The sequence below is a fragment of the Diplodia seriata genome (genome assembly GCF_021436955.1).
Source record: "Diplodia seriata strain FDS-637 chromosome Unknown scaffold_9, whole genome shotgun sequence".
Classification (NCBI taxonomy): Eukaryota; Fungi; Ascomycota; class Dothideomycetes; order Botryosphaeriales; family Botryosphaeriaceae; genus Diplodia; species Diplodia seriata.
Genome location: NW_027117316.1, coordinates 141,208 through 164,641, shown reverse-complemented (window position 1 = coordinate 164,641; position 23,434 = coordinate 141,208). Strand labels below are relative to the sequence as shown.

Sequence of the window (23,434 nt, the reverse complement as noted above, 5' to 3'; positions counted from 1 at the left end):
CCGCCCGCCAACCCTCCCGTCACCACCACCACGACCGAACAAATCGGCTTGGACATCCGCCCCAACCCGACGCATCCGCTAGAACCGATGGCATTGATGGGGTCCCCGAAGGAAGCGGTGCTGTATTATCGGAGGTATCACGGGCTGCGGCAGCATATGATGGTGGGCGGCCGGTTGTGGGTGTGTTACGAAGGTGCGGGGTGGTGTGTGAGGAGGTAGGTGGGAGGGGTGAGGGAGGAGGGAGATGGGTTGGGTTGGGTTTGTGGAGGGAGGAAATGTCTTTGTTTGACAGGGTTTGGTCTGGGTGTTCGAGGGTGATAGCGCTCAGTGTATATCAATTCCCACGAAGGAAGAAAGCCGTCCCCAGTCCACCCAATCCTCCCGTCTCCCCTCCCTCCCTCCCTCCCTCCCCACCGCAAGCCCCACCCAAAACCCCCTCACTCCCCCGCCCTCCTCCTCCTCCCCAACACCACCAAAAACGGAAACCCCATCCTGCCGCCCTCCACCTCCACCCCCACCTCCTCCGCCTCCCCCTTATCCACCCCCTTCTCCAACACAAACGCCTCGCCCACCTCCACATCCACAAACCCCACCTCCCTCGCCAACGCGCCGACCGCCCCCCGCGCGATCCCATGCCTCTCCACCCCCTCCCTCTTCTCCCTTGGGTGAAACAGCACGCTCCGCTTCCCGCAGTCGGCGAAATCCGTCAGCGCCACCGCGCCGCCCGGCGCCAACGCCGCGAGGGCGGTGGCGAGGAAGGCGCGCAGGTCGGGGACGTGGTGCAGGGTGAGGTGGGAGGCGATGAGGGACCAGCGGAATGGCGCAGCGGGCGGGTTGATGCGTTCGTGCGGGGCGGCGACGCGGGAGAGTAGGGCGTGGGCGGCGGATTGGACGTCGGGTGCGTCGGGGGAGGTGAGGGAGGTGGTTATGGCGGTGGAGTTGGCGGTGCTGGTGGAGGAGGCGGCGATCTTGGCGTTGAAGGCGGCGACCATGCCGGCTGCGAGGTCGATGCCGAGGAGCGTGCGGCAGTGCGGCGAGAGGCGCGTCGAGAGGAGGCCGGTGCCGCAGCCGATTTCGAGGATGTCGAGGGTTTGTTCTGGGTAACGTTTGGCGTTGGTCAGCGCCGTGGCGGACGGACGGAGGGAAGGGGGGAGGGGAAAAAGGCGGTTCTCGTACTGCTGCGTTCGTCGGTGAGCGCGGGCACGTGGCGCAGCAGCGCTTCGTAGGCCAGTTCGCTGCTGCGGACGGTCACTGGGTTGCTGTCCCAGGCGGCGGCTTCGGCGTTGAAGCGGTCGGTGGCGGCGGCGGTTGACATGGTTGGGCTTGGATTGGCTTTTGGTTCCGCTCTCGGTTGGAGGGGTTGGTGGTGGAGGGTGTATGGATAGGCGCAAGGTGAGGTCGAAATAAACATAACCGGCGCCGAGGCTGTATTTAGAGGATGCGGGGACAGGGTCTTATTACTAAGCTCCGCTGTATCTCACCCCACTTTACGATTCATTCTTCGGCTACACGCTATCCTGTGGAACGAGCTCGTGATATGGCGTAAATTTAGCCTCTTGCGTTGGAGACTAACAACAGTGGTCGCTGTCCAGTTCGTGAGATCGGTTCGCTTAGCTCGTCCTTTCGCCGCTGCTTACCCTTTCTAGCCACTTGGGTAACGATGTCTCCCCGAAAAGTCCCCAGCACATTGTTATCGTGTAATTGCACCACTTTCAAGGGTCGAGGGGCCCAGCATGGCGTTCCCACCGAGCATGCGTGGATATCTTGCAAATCAGCAACACAGGCCGGAAGCTGTAGACAAGTGAGAGACCAAGGCGGGTTAAGCCTTGTTCATCTGCAATGCACAGCATCACAAGTGAGCAAGTCTGGTCCTCATCGTAAGAAACGGGACTGAACACTAAACGTTCTGTACCGGAAGTCTGTAAACGGGTAGCGTTTCAACTCTCTCATACACGATGGCTTCATTGCTGTAAGAGCTTATGCACGATGCTCGTACAACTCCAATCACGGGCAGAAACCAGTAAGCGACATAATGTTCGAGTGAAATCCGCTGTCTAGCAGACCATTCTGTTCTACCCAATTTTCTATCTCGAAAGAGCGCCACCAAGGCCCTCCAAATCCGTGAAACCAAGAGCAAAATGCCGCGATACGGCAAGGATAAACAAACTGCTGTCGACGAGAACCGGGGGGTATACGGCGTCCGAAACGAACATCATCCCTCGTCGCCTCAAAATGTTCGCCTTTCCATTTTCTCCGCGCTGAAATCCCAAAACCATTATCCCAAAGAACCCAGTATCAGTAAAGTCAATTCCATATCCACGTCGTACGTTCGTTAGTGACCCAATTCCTTACGCCGGGAGCTCCAGCATCAGGATCGACGGCGCCAACGGAATTAGACGTACTCCGGAGTCTCACCATCCTCCTTAACGCCAGTCTTACTCTTAACTTTCATCTCATCGTCCTCAATCTTGACCCTCTTCGCCCTCTTCATCTCCTTGAAATCTTCCCACTGCCCCTCATACTCGGCCGCCTGCTCCTCGCAGAAGGCCTTCATTTCGGGCTCCTCGTCAAAAGTGTCAGCGCAAGCGTGGCACCTGATGTAGTACGCCTGCCTGACTTCGCCGAACCCGAGAAGCTCGAGCTCGGGCAGGACATCGCCGATGAGCTGGGTGCGGTCGAAGTCGATGCAGTCCTCGCAAAACGCCAGCGGGCAGAAGCGGCAGCGGTACAGCATGCCGCCGGCCTCGGACGTCCTCTTGCCGCAGTCGGCACAGCCGTGTTGCGGGCAGCAGAACTGGTTGGCGATCCGCGTGTTGCCCTTTTGCTCGGCGGTCAGACAGTCCTCGTGATAACTGCGGGGGCAGAGGGAACAGAGCCAGATTTTTCCGCCGTCCCAGCAGGATTGGCAGTGCTGTCGTGTGTTAGTAAAACGGGCTGATTGAAAGCTGGAATCGGGGAGAGTACTTACGTCTTGGTTGACGACCGGCTTTCTCTTCGCTCTGACGGGGTCTGCCAGGCGTGGATCCTTACCAGCCAAGGTCGGGATGGCCTCCCACTCTGCACAGCCCATACTCTGCTTGCTGACCGCATAGCTGCCAACCATTACGGTGGTATTCTTTCCCTTCCTACGGTCGCCTTTGTCCAGATTCAACGGCACGCTGAAATGATCAGCGTCTGGGTTGCGCTGGATACGGCGGCCGTCGAGGACAGCTGTCTCGACCTTTTCCATAGATGACAGCCATTTCTGCTCGTCGATAGTGGGGTCCTCGCCGATTTGCGGATCACTGGGCTTATCGCGGCACTTTTCCAACACGGTATCCAAGTCCCAAGACAACATTTCGGTGACGTCGATTTCCGGGTGGCTCAACGTCTGAGCACCGCGACGGACAAGGGTCTTAAGCTGTGACACGTCGAGATGCGGCTTGTCATCTTCAGCTGTATCCTTTCTTTTCCTCTTCTTCGTGCTCGGATTCCCATGGACGCTTCTCATCGACTCCGTGATCTTTGCCGAAAGGTACAGCTTTTTGCGAATTCTGCCCATCATCTGCTCCTCCACGGTTCCTTGGGTGCAAAGTTTGTAGATGGTCACAGGCTTTGTTTGTCCGATACGATGGGCACGAGCCTCTGCTTGAAGTGTGACCTGTGGGTTCCAGTCCTCGTCGAGGAAAATGGCCTCAGTAGCTGCGGTGAGGTTGATACCCAAGCCACCAGCGCGAGTGGAGACAAGCATTGCCATGTAGTTGCTCGATCTTTCGTTGAACAAACGAATGTCGAGATTGCGCCGTGCCCGTTCGGTCGATCCGTCGAATCTCAAGTAGCGGAATGCCTCACCATCGCCTCCAAGCATAGCGAGGAGATCTTCGCACAAGTCGAGGGTATTGGTAAATCCCGAGAAGATCAGGATCTTCTTACCGCGCTTTACAATGAGGTCCTGCACGAGCTTCTCCAGAACGATGAACTTTCCAGAGGCGCGGGTGATGTGGTCGTCGAGAACATATGGCTCTGGTGAGACTCCGGGAAGCAGGTATGGATGGCTGCAACACTTCCGAAGTTGCATTACTAAGTTCATCAACTTCGTCCAATCGCCCTTCTTTTCTTCCTGACGCTCATTGGCCAGACTTTGCATCATCATTTCACGCGTCTCTTCCCATACGTCCGATCCGACCGGCGTGTCCCGAGACATCTTTTCCTTAACCTCCTCCAAGTCTTTAATCCTTTTCTCTTCGGCAAGATCCTGCTTTAAGGCTTCTTTTTCTTTGTCCCTGGCGTCGGAGAAAAGGTCGGCCATGAGAGCCTCGCCTGAGCGAGTCAGCAATCGGAGGTACCAGAATCTCTGTAGGGGCGTGAGCGGAACGTAGAGCAGGACCTCCTCTTTTGGGGGCAGGTTCAGATCGACACCGGGGCTATCTTTCATCCTTCGGAGCATGAGCAGCTCAAGGATTCGGCGGGCATTATCCATGACGGATGTGTCAATTTGGCCTCGACCGAGATGGAACGACTCTCTGAACAGGTCAGCAGTCTTTTGGGTGAAGACGTCCGGCAATAGCCAGTGTAGCAGGCACCACATCTCATGCAAATCGTTTTGCAGCGGAGTACCGGTGAGGATCAATCGATATTCTGCGCGAATGTTCTGAAGTGCATGTGAGACGTTGGACTTGCTGTTCTTGATGCGATGGCCTTCGTCGAGCACGATATACCGCCAGACAAAGGCAGACTTGAACCAACTTTGCTCCGACACGAAAGTCTCATACGATGTAATGATAATCTTGTAGACATCGTCGTCGTCATCATCATCATCATCATCATCGTCCAGGCTGATTATCTTGTTCGAAGCGCGGCGGCGGTCGCCAGTCCGCTTCTTGGATCGTTTGGTTTCCTTGCCGTACCTGTCCCTCTGGCCAACGGCGACCTTCTTCAAAGCATCGCGCTCGGCCTTGGGTCCATGGAAACAAAGGACATTGAGTTTAGGAGTCCATCGGCGTGCCTCGTTGACCCATGAGTTCAAGACGCTCAGTGGACACACCACAAGATATGGTCGGGTCTCAGCGGAGCGACTAGTCTGCCTTTCCTCAAGCAGTTGGAACAAGGACAAGGTCTGCAAGGTTTTGCCGAGGCCCATCTCATCTCCCAGCATGCAAGGCATTCCATTGTCGTACATGTGAGCCAGGAACGACAAGCCACTTAATTGATAAGGCTTGAGAGTTGCGGTGATGCCTTGCGGCTGTTCGTCCAGCTCGTGGTAGGAAGCGGAAGCCCCGTGGTTCTTTTTGCTGAGCTTCGAAATGTAGTTTCCGTCGGGAAGTAAAGGGAGAAAAAACTCGCTGTGACGGTACAGGAACGTGTCGCGCTTCACCTTGGTGCTCAATGCGATGTCGGAACGGATTTGGGCCCGCGCACTGGCGTTGACCTTCTGCCTGGGTGACCGCTTGGGTGAAGCAAGCATGTCCGAAATGACCAACTTCTTCTTCGAGGACCTCTCGATAAGGCGAGGCGAATCAATGTAGATAGTAGCTGGAAGGTTGCGGCGTGGGCGCAGGGAGCGCCTAGGCGTCACATCGTCGCTTTGGGTTGACGCAGGCGTATCTGGGGCCGAACTATCAAGCTCCTCAGCTTTCGGCCTTTCCGGAGGTTCAGGCATGGCCAATTCGTCGGGCGAGGTGGAGAGGGTGCGAGGCGGAGGGGCAATTGAGTTTGTTGAGGTGACGGACTTGCGAGCCTTGGTCACGGAGTCCGGGGTGTTCTGAGCCCCAAACGCATTGAGGAGGCTCTCGTAGGTGCCGCGGCGCTTTGCGGGCGGCGTGACAAGCTTGGACGGCTTGGAGCTGCCCTGCACGGGCAGCGCCGGGTGGTCCATTGGGACGGTAGCGGGTGCGTGCAGCAGCGCGCCTGCAAACGAGGCTCGCTAGGGCAGCTGACAGGACCGGCCGGGTGAAATTGTGCCCATGCGCGACAAGGAAACGAGGATTGTGGTGGTTGACGAGTGAGAGCAGGCTGAGTGGGTGGAAGATCTCGGGGGAGACGCGCCGCGCTGACGCGTGATCTCGTGCCGGGCTCGTTGATCGGCGCAGGGATTCTCAGCCCCAGAGCTTGCCGCCGCAAAACCACCTCCCCGCCCTCACCTGTGTTCGCTCTCCAGACTCCTTCTCACCTGCCGCGGACTGCTTTCACTTGCAGCGCCTCAATCTGCACGCGCACCCGCCCGCGCTGCTGCTTCCCGCCGATAGCGCTGCTCTGGCGCCAGCGCCCGACCCAGCCAAGCATTCCGCGCAGCTAATTCTCCGATCGCTTGTCGCAATCAACACCTTGCACGCCGCCACGACAGCACGGCCATGCTCGCGCGACCTGCCGCACCGCCGCAATGACACGATACTACCCGCTTTACGTGCGCCGCTCTGATGGAAAGCTGGAGACGGTGCACGGCAAGAAGAAGGAGAAGAACGAGCCCACACCGGAGCAGCTCAACGACAAGCCCGATTCCAACGGCGTAAGCGACTACTACCGCCCTATCGCTGAGGATGAGCCCAAACACCTAGACTGGCGCCGCAAACTGGGCGGCATGTTGATGCGCGAACTAGCCGGTCCGGGCTCGGAGCACCAACGTAAGCTTACAATTGCACTCTTACCAGACTTCGCTAACTTACGTAGACAAGGCATGCATGCTCGCTGCTCTTCCCGAACACTACCGACTCTTCGAACACATCAAATCGCGCGCTCACGATGGCGACCCCCAATCCCGGAAAGCCTCCAAGAATCACGCAGGCGGCGGCCACGACCGTCAGGATGCATACTTGTACGGGCACCCCATGGGCCGTAAGAAGCGCTTCAGAAGTCCTGCCGACTTCTTTCCACACCTGTTGTGGCTCGCTACAGATAAGGATGGAGACGCGAACAACTGCAGCTGCAAAGTGTGCTGTCCGGAAGAAGTGCAGGATGAGAAACCACCGGTTAAGAAGGAGACTTCGCAGCCCCCTGCACAGCCGACGACTCCTGGCGTTGGTAGAGATCCTTACGTTGCCATCCATCGGCCCCCTAGCAGCCAATCATCGACGCCGCAGACCCAGCCAGCTGCTCTCAACCGGCCGGCCTCAGCCGGCGCTCAGGCACAACCGATCCCAGCCCCAGCCCAGCAAGCGCCTCAAGTACACCAGCCGCCTGCCCCGCGCACGACGACTCCGCAAAACATTCCTCAAACACCTCCTCTGTCTGGTCCGTCTGCGATTCAGCGGCTGGGTTTGCCTGATCATCAACTTGACACGTCATACCAATCCCTTCTGTTCCGGCCTGGCGAAGTGGTGTGGATGAATCGTGGAGAAGCGTGGGGCTTGGGTGTGCTGATTCGGAGATACCTCACAAAAACTGCAAACAACCAAGTACAGCGCCACTACATTGTCCAGCCGCTATCACATCCGCATGACTTCCAGACACCTATCCATCTCAATGCCGAGAACCTGCTTCGCCCGTGGCTTGCATGGAGCGCCCCTCCGCTTACGTTCGCTCCTTTGCACACCCGTCGGGATGTTACGTACGAAAATGTGGATTGGCAAGCTGCTGTCAGTGGACAGTATGGCCCCGGAAACCCGGAAGTGGACGCAAGCATACTCGCTGCCAAAGCAGTCGACAACACATACACTACTTTCAAGCTGCTGAGCTCACGTCCCAGCCCCGGCGCCGAGGAGCGTCATTGGGCAGGCATATTCCTTGGTGCAGAGAAGATCTGGGTCGGCGAGCCCGTGCGGATACAGATGGACGTACCCAACATGAGTGTGCCTATCCTGGTTGTCGTTGACATCATGGAGCGTATCCAGCAGGGTCGCTCTAGCATCACCATTTTCGGTGACCTCTACAGCTTCGTCGGGAACCTGCCTGCAACCCAGCCTTTGCCATCGGCAGACCACCTTCCCCCTCGCATGCTGATGGACCTACGGTACCGCAACCAGGTCTCGGCCAAGATCGGCCGGAAGGGCACGTGGAAACTCCTACGCTCCATGCACCCAATCCCCATTGAGCAAGTCAAGGGCCGCTGGTACGAGAGCAGCGTCCTCCTGCCCATCATCCTCGGCGACAAAGATTACGAAAACAGCCTCCGGTCGGGAAACCTGCAGGACGCATCGCACTGGATCAACGCGCGTAACGACAGCAACGAGGCCAACTCCCTCGGCATCCGCCACAACCAACGCAGAGACGCCCTTGGCCGCGCCATCCCGGCTACCGTCCAGATCTCAGATGGATTGGAGCCGCCGTCCCCGGAGGAGCTTCAGGCGATTACTGCCCCACCCCAACCGCAGCAAGCTACCGACCCTGCGCTGATGGCGGATGCTGCAGGCTTTGGCGGGATTGCCGCTGTTGGCGATGTTGTTGGAGACTTTATGAACTTGGACGGCGATTTCATTGCAGGAACAGGTGCTGGTGGTGCGCAAGGAAATACCCAAGGAGGTGCTGGAGGGAGCAACTGGGGTATGTGATTGCAGAGGCGGTGGGAGGGAAACTTGCTGGTTGTTTATACCCAGGCGTTGCATCACTGAGGTTTCCTAGCTTATGCATGCATTGGTGAAGTTCATGGTACACAGGTAGTCAGACAAAGCTCTCCCGATTGGCAGGGCATAAATGGCGTTTAATCATCCCGATGTGTGCATGCTTTTTTTCTTTTTTGGTGTAGTGGTGAACTGCGACAACTCGTCACCATTGGCTCACCATCTTAAAGCCTTGACCATTTTTTGACCAGAGATCGAAAGTGAGGGCCGTATGTCAAGGGGTACAGACACGATTGAGTCTCGGCGAGGTTTTCATGGCCATCGTGCACTGTTGCCTTTTTTGGTGTAGGAAGAGCACCTGCTGTTTCCGACAGTCGCCAATCCGCACGTGCGGTAGTAGGCAGGGACGCTCCTCGTCACATATAATGCCTCTCGACCTCTCCAAACCATCTCTCCTCCTTCAACATCATTCACCGTCACTCATCAACACCGACTTCACCATGATGCCCATGTTCAGGATACCTTCCCACGAGTCCTTCGTCGAGTTGGCCAAGAATCTCTGCGATAGCGCTGACTTGTTTCCTCAAGACTTTGGTAAGTGCGCTCACATCCACTGTCACCACGGTTCATGACGACCTTCAAAGCGGCTCACTAATGCATCCCTGAAACAGAGAGCGCCACTGCCGTCCAACAGCAGCAGCTGGACCCCAGCAATAAGCCGAAGATAGCCAAAGGCACCCTACCCTCCACCCGCACACTTTACGAGTGTCGCCCCGACCCTCACTCCTGTGACAATGGCAGGTTCCAAGAAGAGTACCCGAAAGACCTACTCCGCAAGAAGGGCGAGTCAGTCCAGGTCCCCGAGGACAAGCTGTACGCGCTGGTAGTGCGCGAGCGGCGCACTGGAGTGAAGGCCAGGCCACTGCGCATGGACACCGTCACGGTACAGAGCCCTTACCTGAAGGCGGCACTCGCGAAAATCTTGGTGGATTGCAACAACGTCGATGAGATGAAGCTGAGGAATCCGGTCTTCAAGAAGCCATATCGAGAGCTGTACTATGCATGGCCGGCGTTCGAGAAGATGGTGGCAGAGAAGGAGAAAGAGAGCCGCGATGGCGATGGCGATGCGGAAGTCCAGCACTTGCGGCTGTTCTACGATCTGACGATGCGCGATGTCGAGCGGCTGCGCCGCAAGCAGCTGCCACTGGATCGCCAGCACAAGGTCACGTTCGACACAGTCTTCACGGCGCTACAACCCGGTACCGTCGTCTACGGCAAGGTCGGCCTCATCGACCGCTTCTTCAAAGTGAAGTCTGTCGAATATCAGGATCGCGGTGACGTCCGACCTTATTCCTGCTCTGTTCGCTGCTTCGGGCTTGAGTGGGATGGCGAACAGCTTGGCTGGGCGCCGCAGACGTTCTCGTTGTGCAGGTGGCTGGGCGCGAAGAGGCTCGTGGAGCTCGACGTATTCCCGGCAGAGCTCCATCCCGAATACAATACTATCAGGGCACAGTTGCTGGAGCGTGGCAAGAGATGGGACTCAATGAGGTCCAAACCTACCGTTGTCGAGTATGAGGGCTCGACGCTGAAGATCGTACGCGATACGGCTTTGTGGGACGGTGGTGACGACGGTAGTTCCGACGATGGTGACGGCGGTGATGGGGGTGACGTGCCGATGGTAAGCACACATTTCTTTCGCTTTCTTCTGTTTGGGAGACATCCTTTCGCTACTTGAGTTATTGCCAAAAGTCTGCGCAATTTGTTCAAAATTCAAGATAACTGACAGATGACATCTACAAATTCAGATCAAGGGACGCGTTGTTATCGATCCGGACGCCCATCGTTATGAAAAGGGCTTTGGCACGTTTCTGGAGGAGTTCAATGTGTTCAGCGACTACCCATTCAAGCCAATCTTACCACTGGAGAGTGAATGGCAGCCGAACGCTGAAGAAGATGACGAAGACGATACTGCTGGGTACGAGTCCGACTCTGATTCGGATAATGAAGAAGCTGGCAAGCAGACACAAGGTATGATGCAGTGTACTGTGCAAGTCTATCGATGCTAACATGGAGCAGAAGCCGACAGTAGGAAGACTGATCCAGATGATGAGCCCCTGAGCGACGACATGCTCGTACTGGCCTCGCACATAATCACCGGATTCTGCCTTAGAACCAAGGCTTGGGGTATGTTGCAAATCACTCAAGTGCCCCTGAAATTGACTAATGCCTTGCAGTCAAGCTGTACATCGATCATACCAAGGACGTTTCGTGGAACTACGAGGCTTTTGACCGCCTCGTCTTGCCCGGCAACTTCAAACAGTTGATCCTGGCATTCGTGGAGAGTCAGTCCCGGAACAGGGACGTTTTCGACGACATCATCGAAGGAAAAGGTCAGTATTCAGCTAGCCGTACTTTCACTTGGTTTCTGACAGTGTACCCAGGACAGGGCATCATCATGCTGCTTCACGGAGCACCCGGTCTTGGGAAGACGCTCACAGCGGAAGCTGGTACGTAGGCGACTGCAAGTCCAGGATTACTAGATGTTTACTCCCACATCCAACAGTGTCAGATCGCATCAAGAAGCCTCTGTACTCGGTCCAGGCCGGCGAGCTGGGCTGCTCCGCTAACAAGGTCGAGAAAAAGCTCGAGAAGATCCTCAAAAGGGCCGCGACGTGGGATGCAGTGCTTCTCCTCGACGAGGCCGACGTCTTTCTCGAACAGCGCCACCACTCGGACCTCGAGCGCAACAAGATTGTTTCCGTCTTCCTGCGACTGCTCGAGTATTACCGCGGCATCCTCTTCCTGACCAGCAACCGCGTCGAGTCGTTCGATGAGGCGTTCAGGTCAAGGATCCACCTCCAGATTAACTACCCGAACTTGGACACCGAGGCGAAGACTGGCATCTGGAAGAGCTTTATTGAGGCTTCAAGGAAGAAGAATGGAAGCCATGTGACTGAGTCGGATATCAAGAAGCTGGCAGAGCTTCCCTTCAACGGCAGGGAGATCAAGAACATGGTCAAGACGGCACAGCTGCTGGCTTCGAGGGAGAAGTGGCCGTTGGAGATGAGGCATTTCAAGGTCTGCTTGGAAGTCCTGGAAGATGGCAAGAGTGAACAGGGTAAGGCTTTGATGGTATAATGACAGCGATTGGATATTGATGAAGGATGGAGAGGCGTGAGTGTTCTACTCAGAGGGTCCACCAGATTGATTTGCTATACAGCTTTGGACCACTTTTATGAAAACACAGTGGCCTTTGGATACTCAAAAGTAGATTTGTATTTCCAAAAGTGGATTTGGGGGATTGGATAAAAAAAATCATCATCTTTCTTTTGAATTGAGGCCCACAGTACGAAGTTGCCAGATGGAATTCCCGGAAAGAATCAGCCATCGGTAAGACTCAACTTTCGGGACCCACCACGATCGGTCCTCTGGGCTCTCGTTTAAACACCGGGCTGCTCATGTTATACCTGCTGTTCTTGATATCAGGACGAACCACCAGCTCGAACCCGTGGGCACGGTACAGACGCTCTCCGACAGGAGACGACTCAACCCACACGGGCAGAGACAGCCGATCCGCAATCTCACACCCGGTCCGGACAAGGGCGGCGCCGCAGCCGCGTCTCTGATAGTCGGGATGCGTAAACAACCGATGAAGCACTGTTCGTTTTCGGTCAGCGACGCATGCACAAAAACAACCGCGCGCCTGCAGCCCGCCATCCAAAAGCGGCCACCACCGCAGTGCAGTCACAGCACACTCACTCACTCACCCACATGCGCCATCCCCCCCTGCCTCTCCCTCCTCTGCCCATAAAACGCCCGCAACACCTCCTCCCCGGCCACCCTCTCCTCGCTCCCCTCCTCCATCCACTCCAGCGCCGGCGCCCTTGTCAACGCCGGCTCTTCCCCCCCTCCCTCTCCCTCCACCTCCACCGGCGCCCTCAAATAAATCTTCCAATGCGCCGCGCTCACGATTTCTCCGGTGGTGGTGTCAACCACTTTGAACCACGTGTCCGCCGCGTCCCGATGCGCTTCGCGCGTCCAACGCGATGCGGCGGCGGCGCGGCAGGATGGCGTGTCGTAGCCCAGGAGGATGGGGCGGAGGGGGCTGTCCTGTGTGACGAGCTAGTGGAGGTCGACGAGGGGGCGGGCGTCGGTGGTGGGGGTGCTGGGGGAGGAGGAGGTGAGGGTGGCGCGGGTGAGGTGGAGGGGCATACTGGGGGCGGCGAGGGGGGTGGGGGTTGGATGTGTTGTGTTCGGGGGTGGGGTGGACTGGTTCTGGGCTGGGCTGTGTTGTGTGCGCGATGTGGATGGTGGAGGTGGGGTGGGGAGAGAGTGCGGAGGTAATGGAACGGTGGCAGGCAGGCAGCGGTATTTGGAGGCGGACGTGGGAGGTTGCACGAGGGGTGTGAGTCAGTCATGTGTCGATCTCCCAGCGCCTGTAGGACAAAGGATCGCATGATTGCGATACGAGGCAGGGCAAGGCCGCGGGGTTCGCGGGCAGCTGGCGGAGGGAGTAGGATCCCTGTAAGTATACCGCGACCCCACGATAAAGTGGGGCCGTAACAGCCATACAACTTGTACGAGTTGGCGAACAATGTTATTGCGGGTTGGGTACTATGCTTCAAAGCCGAAACGTCCCTGAATTGAAAGAACGACGCAAACTTGCTGGAGAAGGCACGGGCAACTCCACTAGCTCTCTCCTCGCCTCCATCTCTTGAATGTTTACGTCTGTCGGTAGCTCGCGCACAATGTCATCGCCCGGTAATTCCCATCGCTCCTCGCGTACATCAAGCACTTCCCCATCATCCAGCCGAACATGCCCGCCTCTTCTTCCCCGGAATATCCACAATCGCTTCAGAGAAGGCACTACCCGTTTGGAAGCGTCCTGCCTTGCCATCCTCCTTCCAATTATGATGCCGCTTAGCAGAAGGCCGATAACAACCATTATGCCTATGGGAATTCCGATGCTCAGCGCCGTCTTTGTAGTGGAGTCGGTGTTCGGGGTAGACGAGGTTGTTGATGGCGGCGCGCTGCTGGCTGTGGCGTTTCCTGGTTCAGTCGCAAGTGATATCGGGCTTGAAGTCGTTCTGGCGATAGCACTGGTGGGGGCTGCCGCGGCCGTGGTTAGGAAGCTGTCGGAAACAGCCGCGGTGGTCTCCCACGGAGCCGTTCCAGTGCTGTCTAGCGTCCATGGCCTACCCATGACGGTGACGACGGTTGGGAATGTCGTCGCATGTTCCCAAACCGATTCGAAATAATCGCTCTCGGTGTCGTCTGAGGTACTCGACATGATCGATTATTGTTGAGATGCTTGCTCGTTACATCCAGTTTTCCTGTGAAGAGAACACAGCGACGTTGAAGTTACGTCAAATGAGTGAGCGTTACTGGATGTGTATACAGGATTTGAAGGAGCAGAACGAATATCGGGCAGAGGCTGCGTGGAAGAGATCCGGGGGCCGATTTCTTAAGAACACACCCTGCGAGGCTGAAGCTGACCCGGCTGAGCTGAATCCTGATGTGCATGCAGGAGGCCACTAATAGAGGAAATTGGTCTTGGCGCACCGTGGGATTGGACGACCTCCAGGAACTCTGTACGACACGGAACACACGGCAGAACGGGTGTGACGTTCGCCAATTGTATATGGGCCACCGTTGTATTACCAGGATCTTTCGGCTACCACGTTAGCCGATAAAGAACACCTCAAGCCTGTTTTCAAGGTCGCGAATGAAACCACTGTAGCTGTATCCTGTAGGCTTGTCGGTGGTGGAATGGCTCGATGCTCGATGATTAATGATTAATGAAGCAATGTGCGCCGCGGGGTATGTGAGTTTCTACTGCTCAGAGCACAACGCCCATTGATGTAAGGTACTACCAAATTGATTATTGCAAGGAAAATTTCTAAACTTTCTACTCCATCTTACAACGGACTAGACCTTTTACAGGAGGAGCTACAGCATTACAGACATATAAGACATGCATACACATACATAGGAAAAAGACTTCAAGAGAAAGTCAAACGGCTAAGGAAAGTGAAAAGAGAAGGTGAGGGACCATACGAATGGCGAAACACGCAACTACAAGGGCAACGCTACAAACGTACAGTGAAACAGCAATAATACATACGTACAAGCCTACAAGCATACAAAATTACAAAAACACAACAGCAAAACATCAAGTACAGCAGTACAAAAAGACAGCAAGTACAGTAAACGACGACAAAAAGCAATACACTTTTGAACACAAGTTTTTCCACCCCGCCCCGACCACCCAAAATACAACGCAACCGACGCGAATCCGAATCGAATCCCTTCCACCCACGCGCAAGCAATTACCATATTAGACAGCCAATCCGATCGCCCGTCGATCCCCCAACGCCGTCGCCCAAGCCTCCGTATAATACAGCACCAACGCACAAACCGCCGCCGCGACCGCGCCAAGCAGCAGCGGCAGCAGCAGCCACTCGACCGAGAGCAGTAGCAACCACCACTCCACACCGGCCACGCTCCACGTCACCACTCTCACCTCCGTCCACTTCTCCTCTTCCACCCTCATCTCCTTCAACCACCACCACTCGTCCACAACAACCGGCCCATCATCATCATCTGCTTCGAAAGAGAAGAAGAAGAGTCGAAGGAGGTCAGACAGCAGCGTCCCAACGACGCGCTTAGTGGCCGTTGACAACAATCGGAATGGGCCCGCTCCCATGCGCACCGCCGCCGTGGGCGCCGCCGCCAACTTTGGCCGGCGGGTCCGCGACGTCCTGCTTGTTCGCCTCGGCGGCGAGGTCGCCGAAGCTCTGCTGGCGGTTGACCTGGAGCCAGCGGAGGAGGTAGTCGGGCTTGCGCTGGGAGACGGCGCCGTTGGCGAGGACGCCGTCGGCGGAGAACTCCCATCCGTTCGGCAGGACGAAGGTGCCGAAGGTGTCGTGGGCGGGGGGCGCCTTTGTGCTCCACTTGTCGACGGGGACGAACGTCGCGAGGCGGCCGTCGTGCTCGGCGTACGTCTCGACGACGTCGGCGACGAGCGCGGACAGGTCGTCGACCTCGTCGCCCCAGCCCCCTTGGCGCGCGTAGACGCGCTTGACCAGCTCGAGCTGCTCGGCGGCGATCTGCGCCGCGTGCGCGTCGTCGAGCACGTCTTCCGACTCGTCGTCCTGCAGGACCGCCCGCAGGATCTCCTCGTGCAGCGCGAGCGCGTCGGCGTGGCGGTCGGCCGCGACGTAGAGCGACGAGAGCAGGTTGCACAGGTCGATGGTGACCTGGTCGAGCAGCCCCCACGTGCGCCGCAGGTTGTACGTCATCGACTCGCACAGCGAGATGGACGCGTCCTGCTTGCTGCGCACGAACAGCACCTCGACGAGGCGGCGGCCGACCGAGATGACGGTCGTGGCGGACCACGAGCGCTGGACGAGACGGGAGTGCCAGAGTTGGGTGAGGAGCCACTGCGCCGAGGGTTAGCAAGACGTAAGGGTGGATGCTTCGGGAAGGGGATGGTGGACTTACCTCCAGATCCTCGTAGTTCTTCTGCTCGCCCATGAGGCGGACCAGGTTGTTGAGCTCGGCGGCCTGCAGCTGGACGAGGTCGATGTCGAGGCTGCGGCAAGCCGTCAGCGTCTCGCGCAGGACGGCCTTGGACAGCTCGATCATGCGGGCCTGCAGCTTCACGTCGGGGCTCTTCTTGACGCCCAGGCCGGCGAGGTACAGCGACAGCTTGAAGCTGTGCGGGATGTTCTTCGAGACCTTGAAGCCGTCCTTGGACGAGATGAACTGGTACACGCAGAGCGCGACCTCGTACGCCTGGCCGAACTGGTCGGCCTCGAGCAGCGAGTAGACCTTGGCGACACCGGCCTCGCAGCCGACGATGGTGAGGTCGTCGTGGTGGCGGAGGCGGCCGAGGGACTCGAGCAGCGCGATGAAGAAGGTGCGGATGACGACGTTCTGGACCTTGATGCTGGCGCCGAAGTTCTCCATGAAGATCTTGAACAGCGCCTCCTCGACGGCCAGCGTCTGCTCCGTGTTCTGGTGGCTGCTCTTGAGGAAGGCGTACAGGCGCGCGCCGTCGAAGAGCTTGTTCTCGACGGTGACGTCCTTGCTCTGGAGAGTAAGGTGGTAGCGGTCGTACAGGATACCCTCGGTGAGCATGTCGGTCATGATGTCCGAGAAGGTGACCTTCTTGGTGGCATCGACCGTCTCGTGCTGGCGCAGAGTCTCCTCGAAGGCCGCAATGAAGACCATGCTGCGACGGTCAACCGACTCGGGCAGCTTGACGCTGACCTTGGCCGTGTTGCGAGCCTCCTTGGAGATGATCTGGAAGCGGAGATCCTTCAGCAGAGCCCAGGCCTGAGCCGACATGTTGGAGGACAGGTAGATCTTGGCCAGGGAAGCACCAGACTCGTGCAGCTTGGTGGAGTCGTTGGCGGTGGGGGCAGTGAGCACCTCAACGACAGTGGTCTGGAGCTGATTCTCGGCCTGCTTCTTGATCTCGGGCTTCTCGGACTTGCCCCACACGCCGACCAGCGAAGACAAGCTGGCAAGGGTCGACTTGTGGGCGACACCGTGCTGCTTCTTGTTGATCTCGAGCTGCTCCTTCCAGAGACCCTCGGCCTTCTGGCTGGACTCGGCAGAGACCTGGCCGCTGGCGTTCTGGGTAGCATAGAGGGCCGCGAGGTGGCGCTTGGCGGTGGCGAGAAGGCTAGCCTGAGCGGGAGACTTGGCCTTGTCGGGGTTCTCAGCGGCCTTGGCGACAACCTCCTCGCAGATCTTGACAGCCTCCTCCTGGTGCTCGGGAATCTTGCGAGAGATCTCGGCAAGCTGGAGGCTGGCGCTGGTGGCGATCTGGGACTCGGGACCGTAGTGGGCGGCGGCCGTGGTACGGTACTCAAGAGCCAGCTGGCGGACCGTCTTGATGTCGACCCTGAGGTGGGTCTCGAGAACGGTGTGGTAGCGCTTGAAGATGGTCTGGACCAGCTCGGGAGACATGTCGTACTCCTTGGCCTTCTTGGTGTAGGTGACCCAGACGGTGGCGTAGATGGCACGGGCCTCCTCCCAGCGCTTCTGCTCGTAGTAGATCTTGGACAGAGCAAGAGCGGCGCGGAGAGCGTCCTTGGTGAGGACACCGTCCTGGCTCTTCTCGGCCTTGGTGACCTCGAGGTAGTACTGGTCAGCACCCTTGAGGCGGTACTTCATGCACAGGTCACCCATGGTGTACAGGGTCTTGAGAGTGAGCGGGTTGCGGGAACCAAGAGTGGTCCTGTAGCTCTCAAGCAGCTGCTGGTAGACAATCAGAGCCTTCTGGTACTGCTGGGTACGGAGGTGGAACTCGATCAGCTCGTTGGCAGCCTCGGCAACAAGCTCGTCCTGGATGCGCAGGCTGGAGCGAGCGGACAGGAAGAGGTGGTTGTAGACCTTCTCGGCCTGCTCGGTCTGGTTGCACTCAGTGTAGCAGACAGCAAGACGGCGAGCAAACTTGATGGCGACGGTGGTGAAGTGCTTGGGGAAGCCGTACTTGTTCTCGACGCCAAGGTTGACCCAGAGCTGCTTGAGGATCTTGATGCAGACATCGGCGGCCTCGTTCCAGCGGCCCTTGCTGATGTAGAAGGCCGACAGGGTCTCGGCAGTCTGGATCTGCTGCTCAATGGTGGGCTGCTGAACCTTGACGCCAGCCTTGGCGGCAGCGTCGGTGGACTTGACCGAAGGAGCGGCAGCGATGGCCGTCTCGACAACCTCGTCAAGGATGGCATCAGCCTCGTCATCGGCCTCGTCCTCGCTGAGGTCGGCATCTTCAATGGAGCCAGCGGCAGCAGCCTCCCTCTTGGACTCCTCCTTCTTCTTCTCGGCCTTCTCCTGGACGGCGCCCATGAGAGAGACGGCGGTGGAGACGGCAGCAGTGGAGTTCTGTTGGCCGCTGCTCTTGAAGTAGCCCCACACGTTCTTGAAGACGGCAATGGCAGTCTCAAGGATACCCATAGCCTTGAGCTCCTCACCGACCTGGTTGAGCTGCTTGACAACGGCCTCGGACTTGTTCTCGCGGTGCTGGTAGTCGAGCCAGACACCGTGGAGGATGTTCTGAGCCTCGGCCTCACGGCCGTGACGCTTCAGGAACTTGGCATAAGCAATGCTGATCTGGATCTTGCGCTCGTGGGCGTCGTTGGAGCCCGAGTTGGCACGGCAGTACTCAGTCAGGCCGCGCCACAGAGAGATGTAGAGCTCCTCGGCGTGGATGAGGTCCTCCTTCTCCTCCCAGGTGTCGGCCATGCGGAGGGTGATCTCGACACGACGGATGTCGAAGATGTCGAGGTTGCGCTCAGCAGACTCGAAGATGGGCTGAGTGTACGAAACGACATCCTCGTGCTTGGCCTCCTTGTAGAGAACAGTCTTGAGCTTCTCGGCGGCCTGGGTGGCCTCCTGGGAGAACTCGCCGCTCTGGGCAATGGTGAGCTTGTACACATCGCGGTAGACAGCCTCGGCCTTGTCGTTCTCCTTGATGTCGGTGTACAGCTGGGCAAGCTGGTTGTTGTACTTGGTAGCGAGCGCGCTGGTGGTGCCGTGGCGCTGCTTCTCGGTCTCAACAACGTACTTGAGCATCTCCTCCTTGCGGGTGATCTCGTCGTTGCGGCTATCAGCCTTGACACCCTCGAGGGCCTCAATGGTGGCAGTAGCGCAAGAGACGGCGAGGTCGTTGCCCTTGCCGAGAATGGCCTGACCAAGCTTGGCAGCGTTGAAGAAGAACTTGCTGGCCTCAACAGGAGCAGACAGCTTCTTGTAGGACTGGGCAACGTTGATGGAGCTCTGGAGAGTACAGAGCTGGGTGTCGCCCAGAGCCTGCTGACGGATGCGGAGAGCCAGGAGGTGCTGCTCGTTGGCCTTGCTGAGAAGAGTCTGCCTCTCCCAGGTGCTGCGCTCGAGCAGAGCAAGGAGGGTCGAGCTGGGGAAAGCAGCCTTGAGCTCGGGGGTGATGGCCTGGAGCTGGCCCTCGGCGTAGAACGGAGACTTCTTGAAGTGGGTGAGCCAGTTGCGGGTGGCATACTCGAGGAGAGCGTTGGTGCGGAAGAGAGTGTCAATCTCGCGGGGGCTCAGGTCTTCCACCGAGGGCTCAGTGTTGCGGCTGACGACGACCTTGCTGTAGAGCAGCAGCCTGGTGGCGAAGTCCTTGTGGGCCTCCGCCGGGGGCATGAGGTACTTGCTCTCCTTGCTGAGCTCGAGCAGGTGGAGCCTGACGGACTCGTTGCGGAAGCGCACCGTCTTGTCCTGGACAAGGACCAGGGAACCGCAGGCCTTCTGGATGTCGTCGATGATGTTGGTGGACCTTGGCTGGTGAGAGCCCTTCTGGACGTTGAGCTCCAGAAGGCACTGGATCTCGGTGGTCGTAAGGGGCCTGTCGGCGACAAGGAGCCAAGCGAAGATGAGGCGCGCATCGCCCTTGAGGGAGATGGTGCTGATGTGCTTGTCGAGGACCTCCTTGGTGGTGCTGGGAAGATCCTTGACCGTGGTCTGGACATCAACGATGGTCTTCGCAGAGCCGAAAAGCTGCAGAACAAGCTCGGCCCACGTAAGAGAGCCCTTGCTGCGCTGAGCAACCTGCTCGGCCACCTCGTCAACCTCGTAGCGGTTGCCGATGCCACGAGACAAGAGGTAGGCGCGGACCATGTGCTTGACGTCACCGGTGGTGCGCTCAGGGCCCATGGTGAGCTGGCGGGTAGGCTTGGGCCAGGGCTTGGACATGGGGCGGCTGAGAACAATAACGCGGACATTCTTGTTCTTGGCCGCAATGTTCCAGAGCTGCTCGTAGGCCTCGAACTTCTCCGACTCGTCGCCCTCAATAGCGTCGAGACCGTCAATGACGAGAACGACGTTGTTGAGAGGCTTCAGGGCAGTCTCGAGCGTGTACCACAGAGCATCCTCAGCATCTTGAGTGCTGTTGGTGTTGGTGTCAAGCTCGACAACGTTGGACAGGCACCTGTAGAGGGCAACGTTGCCAACGTTCTGCTCGAGAAGCTGGTACAGAAGCGTCTTGATGAGCGCAATCTGCGTGGCCTGGGCCGGGACTTGGCTGTCGACGGTGGCGTGGATGGCCTGGTAAGTCTTCTTGCCAATGGGCCTCTGCAGCCTCTCCAGGATCCAGCCAGACAGAATGCTCTTGCCAGCGCCGGTCTCGGCGGTGATGGTGAGAACATTGTCCTTGCTCCTGGTGAAGTCGATGAGAGGCCTGTCGAACCACTCGCAAGTGAATTCGGCGCGCAGGTTGCGGGTAGCGCGGCGGCCACTGACCATGGCCTGCAGGTTGCGGTCCTGAGGCAACAGCCACAGACGAATCTCCTCGATCGAAACATGGATGTCTGCGTGTGTTAGCAGATATCAGAATCACGGGCCAATGGCTACATACCAGCAATCTCAGAGGAGTTCTTCAGCTGGTAAGTCCAGAACATGTTTGCTATTCTGTCCTTGTGCTGGACGAAAGTCTCCATCAGGCGACCAAAGGTAATGTTGAAGTCGACCGTGACGGCGGTGGTGGACATGGACCGGATGCTCTTGCGGTAGAAGATGGTGATCTCAATGGCGAGAGCAAGCATGTCGCCGAGAGCAAGGCTCAGCTCCGACCTGGCCTCGGGGATGGTGCGGAGCAGGCTGTAATGCCTCAGGTAGAAGGCAAAGGCCAAGCCATACTCGTGGAAGATGGAGAAAGCCCTCTCCATGGCCTCACCCTGGCTGGGTCCAAGCTATGGCATTGTCAGTAAGAGCTCGTGTGGGGCCAATGGCAGGCCAATGGCAAGCCAATGGTATCAACTTACCTGGAGAAGGATCTGGAGGCATGCGAAGATGAGCTCAACGGCCTCCTGGCTGGAGGCAACGAAGGTCTCAACCGCCTCCTCGAACAGGGACAGCGAAGTAGCAAAGTACTCGGCCCACTTCAGGATCTTATCCCACCTGCTTCCCTTGGCGGGCATCCTCCTCAGACGCTCAGCACCAATGTATCCGAGGAAGCTCTCAATGGTGATACCGGCAGCGAGGGACTCCTCCTTCGAGCCCTTCAGCTCGGCCTGGAGCTTGGCCCGCAGCAGCTGCTGGGCCTCGTGCACATTCTGGATGAATTGCGTCTCGCTCACCCTGCTGTGGGGGGCGGGCGAGGGCGAGACAGCCCTGCGAATGGAGTTCTTTGCCTTCTTCATCATGCCAGTGGACTCATCATTGGCAATTGTGGTGCTCTCCGACACGACGGTACCGGGGACGGAGTTGACGGACATCCTGTCGGCCTCGGGCTTGGACGGACGGGGGATGGGAAGCTGCCTCGAGGAGCGGGGTGCGGAGGTGGGTTGCAGCTGTTGGGAGGTGGATCTGCTCGTCGCGGCCGAGCCGGAGTCGCGAGGCTTTTTGAGGTTGGAGAGGATGGACATGTCGGCGTTGGAAGACTCTCCTGACCAGGTCGAATTGGTTCGGGAGAGGGGAGGAGGCTTTTGAGAGCTCGCGGGGTGGAAGGCGAAGGATGGGGTGTTGGAAAGGCTTTGAGCTAAGCCGCCTGGTGGAGGAGGTAAAATGGTCAAAAGTTAGCGGGCTGCAGGTGGCGGTGCGGCGTGGAAGCAATCTAGAAGCGCCCACTTCGGAGAACCCACCTTCTTCGCTCTCTCCTCCCAGACCTAAAACTCCCAATGCTTCGGAAATACCCTTGCGTACGCGGTGCTTCTTGCCACGTTGGAGGAAGCTGGGTAGCTTCGTGTTGTCTTTCGTTTTAGGGTGCATTGATCACTGCTGATCTCACCGCCTTTGTGGCTTCAGAATAGGGAAAATTACGGGTACCGGTACAGGTCGGACGGGACGAAATGAAGGTACAGGGTCGGGGGTTCTTGTAGAATCAGAGGCTCAGACAACTCGTTGCCTATAAGTATACCGGACGGTCAGCCTGAAACGTCATGTGCTGCTCATTAACGCAAATTGCCAAATGAAAAGGGAGGCAGTACCGCTTCCAGGGGAGTTGGGTTTGGGAAGGGACAGATATTGGCATGAGACATACGACTAAGGGTCACTTTGGCCTCCTGCTGCCAGGAGGGGATCGGCCGCGCAGGGGGGCCTCAGCCGGTGTGGAGATCGCGTCGGGCGGAGGCGCTGGCCACTCGCCGCAGCGAAGGGCGTCGAACATGGCGGCGCAGTGGGGCCAGCTGAGAGGCCCCTTTTTTCGCCGCCGGTAGACGATCGTGAGGTCGGCGGGCGGGCTGAGAGCGGTGTGTACGCATTGCCTCGTTCGGACTGGGCCGGCCCGAGAGGACGTTAAGCTCAGCGGCCGCGCCGAATGGAGCGCGGTAGGCGAGCGAGAGACACGGGCCTGGCTGCGGAGAACCGGCGCAGGGACCAGCCGCGTTGCGCTGTTGACCGCCGCTTTGCGTCCTCGGCCGCGCCGGATGCCTATCAATCCCGCCGCCAGGCGAGACTATATGACTTCCGCCTCGCCATTGCGGCTGTTGCGAGCCGGTCAGCGACCTAGCAGGGTGCCAGCTCACCCGCACCCCACAGTATACGGGCGCTCGTGATGGCGCTGCTCTTTTCACCCCCGACGTGCACACCGATCTTTGCGGCCGGCGAGTCGACGCGACGAGAATCGCCACCGCAATCACGCCGCCGTGGGCTGTTTCCGGGGCAGCGCCATCGTATCAAACACCAGGGGCGGGGCTGGGTCGAAGGTTCGAGTAAGGGAGCAGCTCAGGGTCTAGAAGCGAGCTAGCAGACGTCGCGTTGGGCGGCCCGTTCGACACTACTGCGCGGCCCGTGGCTGCCTGAGTCAATGCCCGCCGGCGCGCCCACGTTAGGTGCCGCGTCGGGGAAGCGGTCACCGCCGTACGTAATGGATATTCCCTGCTTGTGGCTGAGACGCCGCCATAAAAAAAAATTATAGGGGACCTCAGCTGGCTGCGCGGCGCCGCCATTGTAGAGTGTATTTGGAAGCCATGCGGCCGCCGCTCCACCGCCGTGCAAGC

The 23,434-nt window shown here is 58.2% G+C and overlaps 4 protein-coding genes across 4 annotated transcripts; 2 read left to right on the top strand and 2 right to left on the bottom strand.

The window, feature by feature from the left end:
* Nucleotides 1-2,392: 2,392 nt before the first annotated feature.
* SLS55_008477 (uncharacterized protein) lies at nucleotides 2,393-5,854 on the bottom strand (the record flags this gene model as incomplete). The annotated part of the gene is made up of 2 exons (XM_066779885.1): nucleotides 2,393-2,911; nucleotides 2,969-5,854. The coding sequence occupies 2 exons, from the start codon at nucleotides 5,852-5,854 to the stop codon at nucleotides 2,393-2,395; spliced, it is 3,405 nt and encodes a 1,134-aa protein (XP_066629114.1).
* Nucleotides 5,855-6,358: 504 nt separating this feature from the next.
* On the top strand, nucleotides 6,359-8,462 carry SLS55_008476 (uncharacterized protein; the record flags this gene model as incomplete). Its single annotated transcript, XM_066779884.1, has 2 exons — nucleotides 6,359-6,599; nucleotides 6,646-8,462. The coding sequence occupies 2 exons, from the start codon at nucleotides 6,359-6,361 to the stop codon at nucleotides 8,460-8,462; spliced, it is 2,058 nt and encodes a 685-aa protein (XP_066629113.1).
* A 509-nt stretch (nucleotides 8,463-8,971) lies between these two features.
* SLS55_008475 (uncharacterized protein) lies at nucleotides 8,972-11,609 on the top strand (the record flags this gene model as incomplete). The annotated part of the gene is made up of 7 exons (XM_066779883.1): nucleotides 8,972-9,065; nucleotides 9,143-10,149; nucleotides 10,277-10,499; nucleotides 10,548-10,655; nucleotides 10,706-10,861; nucleotides 10,913-10,978; nucleotides 11,035-11,609. The coding sequence occupies 7 exons, from the start codon at nucleotides 8,972-8,974 to the stop codon at nucleotides 11,607-11,609; spliced, it is 2,229 nt and encodes a 742-aa protein (XP_066629112.1).
* A 3,527-nt stretch (nucleotides 11,610-15,136) lies between these two features.
* On the bottom strand, nucleotides 15,137-21,862 carry SLS55_008474 (uncharacterized protein; the record flags this gene model as incomplete). The annotated part of the gene is made up of 4 exons (XM_066779882.1): nucleotides 15,137-15,913; nucleotides 15,975-20,806; nucleotides 20,854-21,187; nucleotides 21,260-21,862. The coding sequence occupies 4 exons, from the start codon at nucleotides 21,860-21,862 to the stop codon at nucleotides 15,137-15,139; spliced, it is 6,546 nt and encodes a 2,181-aa protein (XP_066629111.1).
* Nucleotides 21,863-23,434: the final 1,572 nt, after the last annotated feature.